Source organism: Natator depressus, chromosome 4 (assembly GCF_965152275.1).
Source record: "Natator depressus isolate rNatDep1 chromosome 4, rNatDep2.hap1, whole genome shotgun sequence".
In the NCBI taxonomy this organism is placed as follows: Eukaryota; Metazoa; Chordata; order Testudines; family Cheloniidae; genus Natator; species Natator depressus.
Genome location: NC_134237.1, coordinates 116,539,373 through 116,558,992, shown reverse-complemented (window position 1 = coordinate 116,558,992; position 19,620 = coordinate 116,539,373). Strand labels below are relative to the sequence as shown.

Genomic DNA, 19,620 nt, shown 5'->3' with positions numbered 1-19,620 from the left:
ATGTATTGGTCTTTTTTTCGGTGGGGAGGAAGACATTTTTCTAAGTTTTGCCTTTTTTTTTTCTTTTTCCCCAAATATGCATTATTCTTCTTTATGTCCAAGCCTGTTTTTATCCTATTGCCTCCTGCCCTGTTTTTCATTGTACATTCCTCATGTGTTAATAGGGTTGGCATTCTTGGAACAATGGGTTTAATGAACTGAGCAAAGTGCTTGCTTTTTCTTTTTAAGTCAGTTATGTAATTATTCCAAATGGATTCCTATGGAAACCTGTACAAAAGATGGTTGATCATATGTTCATAAACTAAGCCCTTAAAGCTGTATTCAACTAACATACTGTATAATAGAGAGTGAATGCTGTGTAGAGGCATTAATTAGTTATTGTTTATAATGTAGTGCTAAGAGGCATAGTTTAAATGTAGTATTTAGGGAGACTGTTTTCCAAAGTAGGAACCTTAGTTTCTCAGTTCCCAAACTGTAAATATTGAAACTAATTGTACCTCCTAAAACACTAATTTCATTAATTCATCTAAATCCAATGTTTGTTGAAATTCTCAACACTAGTAGATTTTTATCAGATGTCTATATTCTTGAGGTCCAGTTTTCAAACATGGTACATGTTTAGGGGGAGGGATAGCTCAGTGGTTTGAGCATCGGCCTGCTAAACCCAGGGTTGTGAGTTCAATCCTTGAGGGGGCCATTGAGGGATCTGGGGCAAAATTGGGGATTGGTCCTGCTTTGAGCACGGGGTTGGACTAGATGACCTCCTGAGGTCCCTTCCAACCCTGATATTCTATGACATTTAACAGAATCTCCGTGTAACAGGATTTGGACAACTTCTTAAGGTGCCAACATTTGAAACTTAATCCTGAAATATTTTCCAATATAACCGGAAGTCAAAGTAATGATGCCCTTTCTTTTTCGCCACTTGTACCTCATAAAATGAGAGTACAAATGTCTTAAATATTAGGTGAGTCTGGATTATAATAAAAGTCTCAAGGTATTCTTAAACACTTTCAAGTGCCTTTCCTATGCTGATAAGTGTCTATGAAATATGGCACCTTGTTATTACTTAATATATTTTTCTCCTCTTCATAGTTAAAGCCATATTTGCTGACTTTATTATTCATATTGGTGCAAGTCAGGATTGCTGGGGACTGTACAAACACATGGGAACGTAAGGTCTCTGGCCCCAAACTGCTTTACTTTTTACTTTGAGCCCTAGAGAATTAATTCAGTTTCTCTGGAGGGGGAGTAAGCAGCATTCTGTTCTGGCTCACACTTCACAACTTAGTTTAACATTAGATATGTTAACTAAGTTGTGAAAATGCGTAAGTTGGAAAGAGCACATCTTCCTTTTCAGATTCCAGGTCAAGTTTTTAGGACTGGCAGCCAATGTTCCCTCTAATTTTTTACATCCATGTGCAGAATGAATTTTGTTATGTGCGCCAATATGGAGGTGATGTGTGGTGGGGGTGGGGCCGAGGGGTTTGGCGTGTGGGAGTGGGCTCAGGGCTGGGGCAGATAATTGGGGTGCAGGGGGGTGAGGGTTCTGTCTGGATGCGTAGGCTCTGGGGTGGGGCCAGGGATGAGGGTTTGGGGTGTGAGAGGGGGCTCAGGGCTAGGGTAGATGGTTGGAGTGCAGGGGTGTGAGGGCTCTGGGGTGGGGCCGGGGTTGAGGGGTTTGAGTTGCAGGAGGAGGCTCAGGGCTGGGGCAGAGGATTAGGATGAGGGGGGTGAAGGCTCTGGCTGGGGGTGAGGGCTCTGGGGTGGGGCCAGGGATGGGTTGGGGTGCAGGTTGCCCCAGGACTGCGGCGGGGAGGGAGGACACCCCCAGACCTTTCTCCCTGCAGCAGCCCAGGACAGGGGGAAAGCGTCTCTTCCCACCTGCGGCAGCTCCGGAACTGGAGCCAGGGGAGAGGTGCTTCTCCGCACCTGCATGTTCCTTGATAGCCTGTTGCATGGCCACACAGCTTAGAGGGAAGTTAGCTGGCAGTTTAATTAAACATTTTTACTTGTACCTTTCATATGGAATTGAAGAATGATAATAAGCAACCCTCTCCCTCTCTTGTCCCCATATCATCAGTTTAAAAAAACCTCAAAAAAAACCCTTTTGTTTTTTGGAGTAAGACTGAACTTTAAAGTAAAATTGCAGTGTAATTCTATATTTTTCTGAACATGACCTCTGATTGCAACAAAAGCCATATAGCATTAAGGGCCTTAAAATTAATTAAAATAAGAATCAGCAATCAAAGGGGAAGCTTACATCTTGACAATCTAACAATACAGAGAAGGACTAAGAGGAGAGATGAATATATAAATAGAAAAGTAACAAACTTGGTTTAAATTAAACTAACCAACAATTATGAAGAGTGAACATGGCTCCCTGAATTGTCTAAAAGTCACTGCTTTCTTTTACTATTGAATGGGAACTACAATCTCTGAGACCTTCTCAAAATTGCTGGACTGGCACTCTTGAGAGAAGTACCATACATCTGTTTTTTCTGAGAGATAGTTAAAGTATATTTCCAAAAGCTTTCTTAAAACCTCATTTTTTATATATTCTTCACCAGAAAATATATATTTGGCTTACCAAGGCTTGATGCTTATTGCTGTGTGTGTGGGCAGAAGACAGCAAAAGTGGACATCTCAGGGAAGAGGACACAGAAATGGGGGACTGGTAGCTCCTCTGCATATTTCCCCATCCCTACAACCCCATGGAAGCCCAACTGCACTCACTCAACAGAGTGGAGGAGCAGTCACTCTCCATGGGTTGCTCACTTTGTGACTGTGCAAACTTAATGTTGCAGTTAGTGCTAGAAATAACATCAATTCATCCTCCACCCCTGCCAGCCAGGGTAGCATGCTTTCCTCCAGAGCCAACCTACTGTGTAGGGGAAAAGGGCACCCTGTAATCAACATGGAGGATCCCTGGATTGTGTGGTTGGCCTCAGATGTTCTCTTGCATCCTAGGTATCCATTGTGTTTGCATGCTTCCTCCTCCCCAGACTCTGTGACTCTCTATTTCCCTTCTTCTTCTCCTTCTTCTTCTTCTTCTTCTTCTTCTTCTTCAAAAGAGAGGTGTGTAGAAAACTCCCCAAGGACAACCCTTCCTCTACCATGAATTTTTTTCACAGGAGGTAATCATCTGGACTTAAGATATGATAATGTAATAAAACTATACATTAAAAAATTCCTAATCAGCCAGGACTGGAATAACTTTCCTTTTTTCCCTTATGTGCATTCTGCTCTGAGTAAGCTAAAATTTTAAATTCATTTTCAAGGTCCTGAATATCTGGAAAAGCCAGCCTGTTTTATTTTTATCCTAAGGCTAGCTTGAAGGCCATGAGACTGTCTCATGTATATATGTATTCAATGCAAAATGCATCTCTTACCAACCATGTATGTGCATGTGATGGTGTTGCTACGGTATTTCCTAAAGTGTCCAGTTTTTATATAACTTACGCTAAACTGCATGTTTTTTTTCATTGGTGTTGATGGTACATTTAATGTTGGAATATTTTGTAGCTCTCTCTTTTGTCTAGGTTCTTACAGTGTGTTCATCACTATAACATATTCCCCCACTCTAGTAACTGCTTTTGATTTCTAAGTTTTACATTTAGATAGCACCTTTCATTCAGTAGGATCCCAAGTATATTTACCAAAGTTTTTAAAAACATTTTGGCCAACCTTTCATACCTCATTGAGGTACAAAATGGGAGTGAAGCGAATGAGAGTTTTGCACAATTAAGGTCTGTGGAATCAGACTTTATACACAGGAATTACTACTGAGGAGTGGACCCACTTCTGGGGTGAAATACAGAAACTGTTCAACAGCATACAGCAACAGAGCACAACAGTTTGAAGGGGATTTGAGGGACACTTACCAAATTGAAACTGCAGGTGGAATCTTAGGCAGGCAAAGTGTAATTATCCACATTTAGAAGTTTGCCAGAACAACAACTCTGTTGTCCCCTGCTTTGGAGAAATTCCATGAGAATTTGAGTTTGTATTAGAGATCTCTCCTCCTGTTACTGACCCCAGCCTGACTTTGCTTAGTTTTTTAAATTTGACATTATTGCCCACAGTAGTATGAATTCAGGAAGACTAGTTGTGCTGTTGCTCTGTAGTGCTTGCTGTGTAAGAGGCTGGAAGAGCAGAGATGTGGAAAGTCTGATTTTAAGACACAAGATTTAATATGTGTTGATATTTTAAAATAAGTCCCTTTTTCTAATGGGGAGAAATTGTTTGTCACAGTCTTTATACAGTTGTTACCGATCCTTTTTGGCTAAACCTATTTGCTTTTAACCAGCTCTGGATCACATATGTACATTCACTTTATGGGCAATATCCTAGCTCTTGATCCAGTTGCAAAATTCACATTGCTGTTAGATGAAGTTCTGTAATATCAATGGCTCTAAATAGTTCTTGTAAACAGGCCTTCCCTAGATACTTTGGCATGTACTGCAAACTCCTAGTAAAACAAAACAGTTGAGCTGCAACCTGCCTATCTTGTGTATCTAAATCTAGCACCAGTGCATTCCCCTGACAAAAAAAAGATGTGATGCCTCTGAACGTTACAAAGAGATTGCTCTTGGAAGCAGACAAACATGCATTAGTAAAGTTTAGGAAAGTTGTTTTTGATCCAGTAAAACATTAGATTCATCACGACGCTGAAAAGAATAATTTATTTATGTATTTCAAATAGGTTTCTCTCTCTTTCTCTCTTTAATGGCTTATACTCTGATATATACAAATCATTTGTTTGGGTGTCAAACTAAAACCTGCTGGGTGGAAAAATGGTTTTCCCCACTGGAAGCAGCAAGAAGTAATGGAAGATATTTTTTGTTTTTAAACTTGGCTTTCTGACTGTGTAATTGCTTCATGAGGATAAACACATTTGAATCACCGCAGTAATAAAACAAAATGCAGCTATGGAATGTGCAGGGTGGGACAAGAATGAAAAAGGACTACTCTTGTATTAGAATAATCTGTGCGCAGATGCTTTCCTCAAAGCAGTCAGGAAGGGCAGGCAAAGGCACTTTCTGTCTTAAAATGGGGGCAGGGAGAGACAGCGAGAGAGAGAGAGAAATTTGCTTTGAAATACACACCAGAGTGTGAGACTATCCAGAGTGAAGACCGCATCGTTGTACGTTCTGAACATCTATGAATTTTTGCAAGGCTAAGATATTGGAGCTTGGTGAGTGCTTGTCCACTTTGGGGTTGAGAGATTATTTTCCACAGAATTTAATTTCCATTTGTACTGCATATTCTAGTTCTTTAGTTGTTAAATTTGCTAAGTTTGTTAAATATTCAGCAGATGCAGCAAGAGCAGCAGAAATTCACAAAACAAGGACCCAACTCATTGCTGGGATAAGTAAATGAAACTCCATTGAAGACATGAAATTGGCCACATTCGTTATAAAGAAGGGGGGCTTTTTATAGTACCCAATAACTGTCAAGTGGGCATTGAGACTATTCTTTTTTCCTACACTTGTAATGTGAAAGGTGCTGGACTGACAGCCCTGGAAATTGAAGTCCTCTATTTCTCCACAGGACAGGTATAGCATGGGCGGCAGCAATGCAGGCTTCCCCACACTGTTCTGCCAGTGTGTCTCAACCCTGTTCTGAAGAGATCTCTTCTGGAGGTGAGTGGGTAGCTTAGTCTCTATGTCCCTTCCCGCCTCTGATGGTTGCCAACAAGGCTTCCAAGTGGTTTTTATTAAGTGGACACTTGTCCACTACAAAGTGGACTGAGACTACTGTTTGTCTTACGTAAGTCTTCAGTGGGTAGTAACTTTCTCTTACTACCTATGTGAGCTGGATTCATACTGATCTGCAGTACTTTAGGAGACTGCAGTCAAATTTCCTGTGTAGTTAAATGGCAGACACAAAATTTTGTCCTACCTTTGTGTTTTTGTTTGAAGAGCCCATGAAAATGTGATATTAACACACATCCACATGCATGCAGATAGCTTAATGCACTTTCTTCCTAAACTTAATGAGCAAAACCAGCTAGTGCAAGCAGCCCAACTCTCTTAGAGAATCCTGCCGTAATAAACTGGGGTGAAGCAAAAAATTGTTAAAGAAATTAATCTCTATTTCTTTCTTCTAAAGGGAGTGTTTGTATTTGTTTTTAATATAAAACTGTATATTGACACATTCCTTTTTCGTGTCTACAATGTAAATTAATATTAACATATATTAGGAAAATTAATGTCCTTACTTTGAAGTAAGTGAAAGTGATAATCTGCAGCATCCAGAACTGCTATGAAATGATAGTCAGTGCAACCAGATAAGCATTTGAATTCTAGTAGGCAGCTGTCCTTTAATGCAGAAGCCATAAGATAGAACACTTGAAAGACACTGATGATGGCATTGATAAGCCGGCAGTGTAAAGACAATGACAGCTCACTTGTGTGGCAGATAAATATGTTACAGCTGTTCATCTTCTTGGATTTGCTAACCTAAAATACTGGTACTCTGAACAAGCAAGGTGAATGCTACTTTTCCCAGAATCCTGAATCTTTTAGAAAAATGCATGCACTTAAAATTTGGAAGCTCTTACAAGGTCACTAAAGCCATTGAAAATCTATTTTTGCAGCTTTTGATGCGTTGTCCAAGATATTACATTGCAGCAACCTGTTTTTTTTTCTCTTGATAGTGCAGGGGACGGGATATAGTTCTGCGTCTACTTGACTCTATTTATGTGACTGTTTATAGCCGTATATGGATACTAAGAAAATATAACACTATTTAATCCAGTTCTTATTCTTGTAAACTCATTGTTTTGGATCTTCATTAAACTTGAAGAAATACGAAAAATCATATACTTACCATAACATGCACAAATACCTAGAAATAAAACTATCTGTAGTGATTTATTGCAGAATTTGTCTTTCTTTTAAAAGATATATGTTTGAAATTTGTGTGTATATTTAATATACAACAACAAAATCAGTGATATCCCTAAGGGGCCCAATTCTGCCTTTCTTGTACATCCAAAACAGTTACTGACTTTAGTGGAATTTGGGTGCACAAAGGTTGGAGGATTGGACCCCTATTTTATAATAATCCAAGAATTTTTCATTGATATTTAAGATAGACTCATAGACTTTAAGGTCAGAAGGGACCATTATGATCATCTAGTCTGACCTCCTGCACAATGCAGGCCACAGTGCCTTGTATAATGGTACTGACACCTCCTTATCTCTACTGGAAATACCTCGCCTGATGCATCCCAAGACCGCATTAGCTTTTTTCACGGCCATATCACATTGGCAGCTCATAGTCATCCTGTGATCAACCAATACTTTGAGGTCCTTCTCCTCCTCTGTTACTTCCAACTGATGCATCCCCAGTTTATAACAAAAATTCTTGTTGTTAATCCCTAAATGCATGACCTTGCACTTTCCGCTATTAAATTTCATCCTATTACTATTACTCCAGTTTACAAGGTCATCCAGATCTTCCTGTATGATATCCCAATCCCTCTCTGTATTGGCAATACCTCCCAGCTTCGTGTCATCCGCAAACTTTATTAGTGCATTCCCACTTTTTGTGCCAAGGTCAGTAATAAAAAGATTAAATAAGATTGGTCCCAAAACCGATCCCTGAGGAACTCCACTAGTAACCTCCTTCCAGCCTGACAGTTCACCTTTCAGTATGACCAGTTGTAGTCTCCCCTTTAACCAGTTCCTTATCCACCTTTCAATTTTCATATTGATCACCATCTTTTCCAATTTAGCTAATAATTCCCCATGTGGAACTGTATCAAATGCGTTACTGAAATCGAGGTAAATTAGATCCACTGCGTTTCTTTTGTCTAAAAAATTTGGTTACCTTCTCAAAGAAGGAGATCAGGTTTGTTTGGCATGATCTACCTTTTGTAAAACCATGTTGTATTTTGTCCCAATTACCATTGACCTCAATGTCCTTAACTACTTTCTCCTTCAAAACTTTTTCCAAGACCTCGCATACTACAGATGTCAAACTAATAGGCCGGATCACTTCTTCTTTTTCCTTTCTTGAAAATAGGAACTATGTTAGCAATTCTCCAGTCATACGGTTCAACCTTCGAGTTTACAGATTCATTAAAAATTCTTGCTAATGGGCTTGCAATTTCATGTGCCAGTTCCTTTAATATTCTTGGATGAAGATTATCTGGGCCCCCCGATTTAGTCCCATTAAGCTGTTCGAGTTTGGTTTCTACCTCAGATGTGGTAATATCTACCTCCATATTCTCATTCCCATTTGTCATCCTACCATTATCCCTAAGCTCCTCATTAGCCTCATTAAAGACTGAGGCAAAATATTTATTTGTTTAGGTATTGGGCCATGCCTAAATCATCCTTAACCTCCACTCCATCCTCAGTGTTTAGCGGTCCCACTTCTTCTTTCTTTGTTTTCTTCTTATTTATATGGCTATAGAACCTTTTACTATTGGTTTTAATTCCCTTTGCAAGGTCCAACTCTACATGGTTTTTGTCCTTTCTCACTTTATCCCTACATGTTCTGACCTCAGTAAGGTAGCTTTCCTTGCCGATCCCTCCCATCTTCCACTCCTTGTAGGCTTTCTGCTTTTTCTTAATCACCTCTTTGAGATGCTTGCTCATCCAGCTTGGTCTACAACTCCTGCCTATGAGTTTTTTCCCCTTTCTTGGGATGCAGGCTTCTGATAATTTCTGCAACCTTGGCTTGAAGTAATTCCAGGCCTCCTCTGCCTTTAGATCCACAAGTTCTTCAGTCCAATCCACTTCCCTAACTAATTTCCTTAATTTTTTAAAGTTAGCCCTTTTTAAAAACCCTAGTCACAGATCTGTTTTTGTTTATCCTTCCATTTAGTTTGAACTGAATTAGCTCATGATTGCGCGAACCAAGGTTGTCCCCTACAACCATTTCTTCTATGAGGTCCTCACTACTCACCAAAACCAAATCTAGAATGGCATCCCCTCTTGTTGGTTCAGCAACTGCTTGGTGAAGGAATCCATCAGCTATCGCATGCATCCAGGAAAATCTGAGCCCTATTATTATTACTAGCACTTGTCCTCCAGTCTATATCTGGAAGTTAAAGTCTTCCATGATCACACAATTCCCATTAGTATTTATTTAATTGAAAACATTAAAGAGGTCTCTATCCTTATCCAAATTGGATCCCGGTGGTCTATAGCACACCCCAAGCACTATCCCAGGGGAGGCTCTAGTAGCTTTCTTCCCCAATGTGATTTTTGCCCAGACAGACTCTCTTATCCATTCCATCACTTCTTATTTCTTTACAGTCTACCTCATCATTGATATACAATGCTACTCCACCACCTTTGCCTTTATTTCTGTCTTTCCCAAATAGCACATACCCTTGAATACCTGTACTCCAGTCATGACTACTATTCCACCATGTTTCTGTTATCCCTATAATATCTGGTTTCACTTCCTGCACCAGTAGCTCTAGTTCCTCCATTTTGTTACCTAGGCTCCTCACATTAGTGTACAAACATCTTAATTTTTGCTGTTTGGCTTCTCTCACATTCTTTACCCGATTAGGCACAGACATTCTACTGCCAGTATCCCCTATTAGACTGGTATCTACACTACCCTTCCTCCTTATGTCCATTCTCCTACCCAGGGCTGTATCCTTTCTTTCTTCGCTTTCTTCCCTCTCAATACTTCGTTTTCTTCCCTCTCAATTTAATTTTATATGATAAATTATTACCATGTGTAGAACACCGGATCAGTGTTTGTTCAAAGGTGTTTGAACATCTACATGGTTTTTTCTTAAATTTTGAAGTAAATATCTGTTTGAGAGTCTGTCATAGATGGTAGGGTGGCCTTAGGAATTGTATTATTAGAAGTATTCAACTTACATAACTAATAAGTCACCTTAAATGAAGTTTGCACAAGACTGCCAAAACACTGTGAAATTGATTTTCAGCTCTTGTGAATGCATCACAGATCAGAAGTCTGTCATTTTTTTTGTTTAAAGGTAGGCTTGAACTGCAGTCTTCAGATCCAGAGCTGAATTTCCCCAAATTTGTGGGGGTTTGAATCCAGACTTTAGCTTTAAGCCCATCTCTAGTTTACATGAACCTTTAAAAATAATTGCATAACTTACCTCAAATAGAGTAGTATTGCAGTGTAATCCATTTTCAACTTAAATACCAAAATATAGTTAGATTAACAATAGTATAATACAATGGTGATATACTTCAGTCTGCTCATATTGTATTTATACCATTTTCGTTTTTCTAATTCTTTGTATATTGTCCTTGAATTCTACTTCATAAAGAGCCATATCCTGCCACCATTACTCACATTGAATGGTACCTTACCCCACAAATAGTTCCATTGATTTCAATAAGAGTGTTTGCAAATCAAGGTATTAGTCCATGCACGTAAGTGTGGCAGAATGATCATGTAGCCTTGCTCACATGACTAGTTCAAATGACTAAATTGGAACTTGTCCCCTGAATCAGGGCTGAAGGATTAGGTTTATGTTGTAGTTAGAATTGTGCAATGGTTTTAGTATCACTTCTTTACCAGTAGTTTTATATTAGTGTTTTTAATAGGTTTCTTGATGATGTGCAGAGGTTGGATGTAATTGAAAGTTAAACTAACCTGTGACATTTATACATAGTCTCTGAGTTAGAGTGAGTTAGTTTGATGTCCATTTAAAATCATCCAGATAAATAAAGATAAAAACCATGAGACTTTTCAGAAACGTGGTGATCCAAGGATGATGATCATTAACCCTCACTCTACTTGAGGTGCCTAAAAGTATCCTCCGTAACACATTAATTGCTGGAATGGGGCATTCAAAGAGTTAACACTTGTAGTGCTCTAGAAAGAAGTGTTAACGTGGCATTTTCAAAAGCAAGCGTTTTATTTGATGCGCTTGAAAATGTTTCACATGTCACCAATAGTCTGCTAAATATAAGTGACTGACATGCAGCAGAGGGAAGATGTTTATAAGCAAAGCATATGTCCCCACAATCTGCAGGGAAATAATTGTGCTTCCTATATCATTTGGATCTTTAAACTAAATACTCAATGATCAGGATATAAAAGGATAGTTTTAATGACTTATCATGTAACTACCATTAACTACCAGAATGTTTCCACAAATAATGTGTGGTCATTGGAATTAATTTGTTACCTCTCTCTTTCCAAGTTTTGCAGATGTTTAAGTTTTTGCTCTTTATTGATCTCTGTGTCACAAGTTTAAATTCAGCCCAGGTCATTAATGACTGAAAATCTTTATCAACTGGTGGCTGTTTGGTGGCCTACATGAAACTTGTTTGTATGTTTTATTTATACAGCACTTAATAAATTTGGCCCTGATATTGCAATGCCCTCCATATGGGAGCAGGTGTCTGCCTGCATGGAACTCATTGCAGGATCAGATTCTAACTTGGTAAGCTCTTTAGGGCAAGGAACACACTTTCCTTTGTGTTTGTACAGTACGTGGCAAACAGAGGCCCTGATCCTGGCTGTGACCTTCAGGCACTACCATTGTACAAATAATAAACAGTGTGTTCATGCATTTTACAGGCACATAAAGAAAGACAATGTCCTGACTCACAGACCTTAGAACTTGAAATTGATTGTCTCAGGCCAGTGCCTGGAGGGGGTAGCTGCAGACACAGCACACACAAAGAATCGCAATTGGCGCTAACTTGCTCCCTTGCTAGCATGCTCAGCAAAGGCCTAGGACTGAACTATCATCATTTCCCTGTAGTTCATTCCTTTATGCACCCTACTAGGGCTGATGGGAAATCTTCTATTGATATTTCCCATCTGTCTTGTAATTTTCTTACTCCATAAGTTGTTTGCAGTGTTGTTGTAGCCGTGTTGGTCCCAGGATATTAGAGACACAGGGTGGGTGAGGTAATATCTTTATTGAACCAACTTATTTTGAAAAGAGAGACAAGCTTTTGAGCTTACACAGAGCTCTTCTTCGCGTCTGGGAAATCTACTCAGTGTCCAAGCTAAATACAAGGTGGAATAGATTATTTAGAATCAGTAGTTAACACATATTTCAAGGGGCCATTCAAGGTGAAGTGGCCCTCTATAGTCATGGGGGAGGGGGAAAGGAAGAAGGAAAAAAAAGCTGGCAGAGGTGTGTATGTGTGATTAAGTGGGTTATAGATTGTTTTAGTAAGCCGTAAATCCGGTGTCTCTATTCGATCCATGATTTTAAGCATCCTAGCAAAGTTCTGAATTAACTTCCCAGGCTCGTCTTTGAAGGTATTGTGCAGGTTTTCTTTGAGAATGGGATTGAGAGGTCAGATATGGAGTGATCACTTTGTGCAAAGTGTTCACTCATGGGTGATATGGTGTTTTTGTCTTCTATCATTTTTCTGCGAGAGTTCATTTGAGAGCATAGGGACTGTCTGGTTTTATCCACATAGTTGTTGGGGCATTTAGTGCACTGGATGAGGTACACTCCATCTTGTCAGAGGCATGTGTAGGACCCATGGATCTTGAAAGGTGTATTGTGGGGTGGTGTTGACATTAGAGATATGACTACAGGTTTTGCATCTGTTATTTTGACAGGGTCTGATGCTGCTTTGAGTTGGTGTGTCCTGATCTGTGGGGAGCTTGCTTCTGATGATGAGCTTGGAGAGGCTGGGAGTTGTTTGAAGGCCAGAAGAGAGGGTTCAGGAAAGATTTGTTTCAGGGGATAGTCCCCATTGAGTATGTCTTGTAATTTTTTGCTGGGTACCCCATGTGGGGCTATTCAAATGTATATCCCAGCCTTTCTCCTCTGAACGTATTCTGTGGTATCTGAGTATCTGACTGTAGATAATCGATTGCTTGGTGTGTTTAAGGTGTTTACTGTATCTGAGGATATATCATAAAATCCTTCCCCAAACAACTCCAAGAGACATTCTACAACCTCATCCACCACGAACTCACACCAGGGGCCTTCTACATGCTTCCCAAGATACACAAACAAGGGAACCCAGACAGACCCATCATAGCCCACCCTTTCTGAAGGAATATCTGGACTCGCAAAAACCACCCTCAAACCACTCACCAAACAAAGAGCCAGGTTCCTCAGAACACAACCAACTTCCTTCGGAAACTCAACAACATTAACAGCCCGTGTCAGAACACTATCCTTGCTACCATGTTTTTCACCTCCCTTTACACCAACATCCCTCAAAATGACAGCATTGTGCATGCCTCAAATATCAAGAAGACACAACCTTCAGATATCCACCCTAAATATATCACCAAATTCATCCATTTCATCCTCAACCATAACAATTTTACATTCAGCAACAAACATTTTGTCCCAACTCTGGGAACAGCCATGGGTACTAGGATGGCTCCCCAATATGCCAGTTTCTTCATGGCTCACTTTGAGGAGGAATTTCTGAACAATTGCACCACGAAACCATTGATGTACATCAATGACATTTTCATCTGCTGGGCAGATGACCTAAACTCCCTCAGAGATTTCCATCACCACTTAAACAACCACCCCCCATCCATCAAACTCTTTCTAGAACATTCCCACACTAGCATTAACTTCATGCACTCCATGATCAGCTTCAACAGTGGAACCCTACAGACAAATATATACAAGAAGCCCCTGGATCACCACATGGTCACAGGTTCAGTAACCACCCCAAACACACCAAGAAATCTGTTATCTACAGTTAGGTACTCTGCTATCACAGAATATGCTCAGAGGAGAAAGTCTGGGATATACACCTTACACACTTAACTGCCTTCCCCAAACAAGGATACTCCACCAGAGAAGTAGATCACATCATGGAATGAGTCACTCATATACCCTGAGAGAACCTGCTTCAATACAGATATAGCCCCTGCCGACTGCACACCTCTAGTTGTCACCTACCACCCCATATGTGGTATCAGCAAACAATTACAAGCTGACATGGCCAGCCGCAGGTATTTAATTGAAGTGTAGACATACCCTCTGAGTACATTTCCCAGACCTGAAGAAGAGCTTTATGTAAGCTTGAAAACCTCTCTCTCTCTCTCTCTCTCTCTCTCTCACCAATAGAAGTTGGTCCAATAAAAGATATTACCTCACTCACCTTGTTTCTCTAATACTCCATAAGTGTAAAACCATCACCTTGTTGACCACTTAGTACATTACAAAAGCAACAGTAATTACCTTCCTTCATTGTGCGCGCGCGCGCACACACAAGGCATCCGATGAAGTGAGCTGTAGCTCACGAAAGCTTATGCTCAAATAAATTTGTTAGTCTCTAAGGTGCCACAAGTAATCCTTTTCTTTTTACACGTTCTTCTGTGTCTGAAGCTATCCAGGCCCACAGAGATGTTGAAACAGGAATTCTCTTATATACAGAATGCCTAGCAATCTTTCCACTCTTCTATTTAATTTTATGATGGGAGAGATTTTTCAAAAGCACCGAGGAGATTTCTGAGCACAAGTCCCATTGTGCTCCTAAATCTTTTAAGACACTTTTGAAAGTCTCTCTCCCTGAATCTTTTTGCAAAATGTTTTTAACATCCAAATACAAAAATATTTAGAGACAAAACGCTACAACCCCCAGGGTAATATATTCAGACAAAAAAAGCAAAAGATTATACAGAGTCTGATTCTTCTTCCCATGGTCATATTAAAATGCCATGTTATCCACATTATGCCAGTGATATGTGTATCAGCGTAAAAGGGTCCATCAGAAATTGGCATTGAATTTTTCCAAAAGAGAAGCTATTGAAATCTGCCACAAAATGAAATGAGTTTTCCAAACTTCCTCTCTTGACAGTAGTAATGATGAGTTTTAGAGTATTGAGAAGGATTGACTATACATTTGGAAGGGGGAATGTTCTTTTCAGATGAGGTGTGCAGAGCAAATTTAGCGTTAATCTAACAGAAAGCAGAGAGATCCAGGCCCTAAAGTCTCTAGAGTGGGTGTAAAAAAACGGATGTATTCATTCTTGAGTGCTGTCCTCAATTGCTACCTTAGGGCCAATACGGTGCCCTCTGAAGTTGATGGAAAGATTCTCACTGACTTCAGTGGGTATTGGCCCATGCAGTTCTGACATTTTATAGATTGGCTATAGCATAGTCAAGTCCAATATGTGCTTCCACAGAAAAAAGGTAAACCAAGGCTTTTGTTTGCTTATGAAATGTAGGAAAATGTTCTTTAGACAAATTGTTTTTGTAAAAGAGTGCACAGTTTAATCAAAATATTAAGGAGTCAATGAAAAGTTTATCTTTAGTGACAGAAAAGAGATTAAGTTCCTATGAAATTGAACTGATTTAGGCTTCAAGAAAAAAAATTAGACCAGATTTATGGGGATAGCTTGGATTTACATGGACAGGGCAAGTTGAGATTGAATAACTTGAGCACTGAACTCAAAGGGTGACCAGATGTCCTTATTTTATAGAGACAGTCTCAATATTCGGGGCTTTGTCTTATATAGGCACCTATTACCCACCACCGCCCTCCCGATTTTTCACACTTGCTATCTGGTCACCCTAGTTATCAACCAGATCCTGTCTTTGGATATTTGCATGAAATCCTCATTGATTTAGTGGCAAATCTGAAGGCAAATTTTGGCCCTTGGTTTGCAGATGAAGATGAATCCATCTTCATTTTTCTTATCAAGAGTAGGAGACTGTTACAGGGTATACTCACCCTTTAAGGCCAAAGAAGGAAGTCACTGGGGCCAGGTTGCCCTTTTCCACAAGGCCTGGGGCAGACAGAGGTTGAAGGAGCACCAGAGATGAATGCTCAGAGAGAGGGGCTAGCTTGTGTCCCTAGTAGCATCAGTGGCACTTCCCAAAGGCATCTTCCCTGGAGAGAACAGAGGAAGGCAAAACGCTTCATGGGTGCTGAGGAGTGGCTGCTGCTGCTTTTTTGGAAATGCATTGTGCACTCCCCAGCACAGCTTTCTGAACCACCGGCCTGTGCAGAAAGGAGGTGAGGCTGTTCCTCTCACATTGTCCCCTTTTGGGGTCCACACTGCTGGCTGTGTTTTGACTGTCCAGGTGCTTGCACTAAGGGCTCCTATGAATAGTAATGATGCGGGAATTGGGCTGCCCTGGCAAGGATGCCCAAGTGTACGTGTATGTGAGGACTCCCTTCACTGTCCTCACTCCATCCCTTCAGGCACATGAACAAGAGGAAGCAGAATCTGGCCTTATGGGTCTCTTGCCAAACAAACTGTAAGCATAAGTGTGCAAGTAATTCTTGTTTGGAACAATCTCAGTTGCTTTCAGTGGCAGGTGTATGCATTTTCTTATGTGTTGCAGAGGAACCTGATGAGTTCAAAATAGATCTACTACTGTCTCTGAGCCTAACACTTCTGAGGGGCACAGAGAAAGAAAAGTATGAACATAAATTGAATTGTGCTTTTGCCTGTGGTAACAATATTTTTCAGTCCACAGTGTTCTTGATTTCACACTGATACAGATCATTGTTTGCAGCATTTCCCTCCCAACGATATTTCTCTTCTACAATATTTATATTTGTCTTGTGCTAAATGCCAGCTGGATTATGCAGGGTTAGTGTTTTTAAAATGTGCTTATAGACTAGACTGAGATGTGGAAATCTGTTCTCACTCCTTCTAAGTCATTGACCTATTTTCTTGAGGAAAAAATGGTAAATGAATAAAATGTTAATGCTGTAATATTAACTAAAAATGATGAGTTCTCCACTCAAGGGATCAGTTTTATAACATAAATTAATTGAATGTATCCAAGTTAATTTTAAAATGCCTTGCAAAAGAAACAGCTGAGCAGCTATTTTAGATGATTTAGGCACAGAACAATGTTGGAATGATGCTGAAGGTCTGATTAGCGTCAACAAAATCCAGGCCATTCAAGTCTCATCCATCCTGAAAACTTGATAAACAGTGCCAGCTAACAGGGATATCTTCCTCCTGTGGTTGCAGGTTTGGCATTTAGATTAGAATACCAGTCCACGTTGTGCTTAAGTAATGCAAGACAAATGGTGAATCTAGCTCTACTCAAGACATGCAGATGTCTGTACTATTTCTCATCTGGGATACTGGTCATATGATACTCATTACCAGCCATCAGTTCAAAGTTAGAAAACCTAAAATCCAAACCAGGCATGTAATAATAAGGATCACTGTTTTGTGTTTGATAGTGTTCAAAGGCATATTAATGTTTTGGCAGAAGGCAAAGAAGGAGATGGTGTGAAATCTTAGCCCCTTTGAAATCGATATGAGTTTTGCTATTGACTTCAGTGGGGCTAGGATTTCACCCTTGGTCTATGCCCCAGAGAGTTTACAATCTAAATGTTAGATGTGACATCAGGAATGAGAGCGATGAACAGTAGGGTGAGGAGAGGGAAGGAGGATGAGGGTTATAGCAGTAGAATTATATGGGTTACTCATTTAGGTCTCAGTGTTGATCACCTTACTCCATATGCACTGCCAGTACAGTTAGAGGGGCACACATATAGTAAGGTGCTATTCAGTGTAAAAATATCAGTCTGCATGCACCTAAGGGCCACCATATACTTTCAGTGTGAATGACAAAACAAGGAAAAAACAAACACCCTAAAGTCGCCAAGATACAATGCGGCGTATGTCCTTACTGCAATGTGCTGCCTTTGCTGGGCCTCCCCCCTGAAAGGGCATCAAATTGTCTCTTTAAAAATGGTTTCAGAGTAACAGCCGTGTTAGTCTGTATTCGCAAAAAGAAAAGGAGTACTAAATTGGTTAGTCTCTAAGGTGCCACAAGTACTCCTTTTCTCTTTAAAAATGTAATGCTGCAGTACATATAGAAACCTACTCAGTTGAATGGATACATATACCACAGAGTAAATTAGAGATAGAGCAGCCTTAACTCTACATCGCCTTGCTTTTGATGAATTAAAGTAAGATCACTCATTTTATTTTAAATATTTTTTCTGTTTGATTTCTCTTTTCAAATCAGGTCAAGGGAAGCACCCATTCCATTACTGATCCTTAAACTGCTCTGCTATGCTTCCTTAGCTGTCATTCTTTCAGGATGCTTACAGGGGTTACCAGGACAATAGAATAATCAAACAGACTCTTCATAGTCATTATAAAGAAATAGGAGCAGTGTGAATGCATCTGTTGCGAGTCACTGACACTTTATGATTGCAAGGTTTGTGATTTGCATCTTTTATTTATCCTTTCAGTCTGTTGCATTATGAATAAGCTAACCCCTCGATCCTCAATGCAGTGTGATAATCTGCATATAATCCTGAATGCATAGTAAAATATTTGGGATTAGCTTCTCTGATCTACTCTGCTCCCTTTGTGCTGCCTGAGTGGGGAAAAAAAGAGAGGTGGAGACTGCCTGTAACTCTTCTGCTGGAATACCCCTGGTGTGGAGGAGTCCCCCAGCTGGTATAGAATTACCATGGACAGCTCCTACACCTCCCTCCTTGCAGCCTCCAGTGCATGGGGCACATAAGGTCTGGCGAGGGGTAAGAAAGAGGGGAGTGGCCATAGGGTGATAGTCCCTCAGGGACTATTGCCAGATGGTGCAAGTCAGAGTAGGCTCAAGCTGGGACTGGGGCCCTAAGTGAGTCTGTGGCAGCCCTCCCTCTCTGCTGAGCCCAGTAGGAGCGGAGCACTGGAGAGCCTGGCCTATCATTTAAAAAATTACTAGTCCACATTCGTCTCTGAATAATCCTAGTGGGGTTCGCTGTAGAAAAGCAAAAGAGGGGTATTTGGCCCATTCTGTGCACTGTCAAATATTGGGTGTGGCGGGGGAAATCTGGTTCCAAACACTTCAAAATATAAAGTAAATGCCTGGAAAACCTTGCTTTTCAGAAAACCTGAAGCTTTCCTGAAACCACAAAGGTGCCTTTTAAAATCATATCTTTAATGTCAAGTTTCTGCTGAAAGCCAACCTTCCTGTTGTGACATAAACTCCCTCAAAGGGGTTTTGTCAGCAGGAAAAGTGATCATAAAACCATTAACTGTGATGCTACAGCCTCTCTAGGCAGTACTATAATAAATTGCATATTTAAGCTTAATTTAATCAACCCCTGAATTTTACCTGACCCAAAATATTGGAGTGTTATTTTACCAATAGCTCTCCTTCCTGCTTACCTACAGGCCAGAGTCCATGTGAGTTTGAATTCTTTTCATTTTGTTCCCAGTCCTTCATCCACCACTTCTCTCTTTATCTGACCTCTATTACCCTGTCTTTAAGGAATTGTGCAACTCCAGATGGTTGATTTTCTGTGACTGGAGGATGCTTATTGAAAAGCAAAGGGATTTAAATAAGACACTAACCGAGTAAGTTAAAAATAAAAAAAGTAAAAAATAATCATCTAGCTTTGTAGTAGTCCTTGGGAATATAAATGCAGTTTCAGCCTTCCACAAGCTTTAGGACTGAATTGGACTGGCCCCTTTTAAAGACTCCCCACAACCTTGCAGCTAGGCTTGTCCTCTCTGATACCAAGGGTTTGCAGGTGACCAAAAAAAAAAGTCTTTAAAGAGTCTGGTTAGACCAGCGATTATCCAGGACTGGCCGGTTCCTTTTTACTATACTAATTGCACAGTAGCGTTTTTGAGTTGTGCACACGCAGGCTCGTGTGTCAGTGGTCGTAGGTGACTAGTACAAAAAGGACATACTGAGGATCAAGTCCCTAGCTCAGTGGTTCTCAA

General features: G+C 40.3%; 1 protein-coding gene across 6 annotated transcripts in view; it reads left to right on the top strand.

Moving 5' to 3' along the window:
* Nucleotides 1–19,620, top strand: part of PPP2R2C (protein phosphatase 2 regulatory subunit Bgamma) — a 288,156-nt gene that overhangs the window by 98,713 nt on the left and 169,823 nt on the right. For 3 of the 6 annotated variants that reach the window (XM_074951720.1, XM_074951722.1, XM_074951724.1), the window contains one exon: nt 5,554–5,645. The exons of the other annotated variants lie outside the window; for them this stretch is intronic. In XM_074951720.1, coding sequence (XP_074807821.1) covers nt 5,579–5,645 — 67 coding nt within the window. In that variant the 5' untranslated portion in view covers nt 5,554–5,578. Of the gene's footprint in view, nt 1–5,553; nt 5,646–19,620 lie in introns of those variants that run through there. 6 annotated transcript variants of the gene reach the window in all.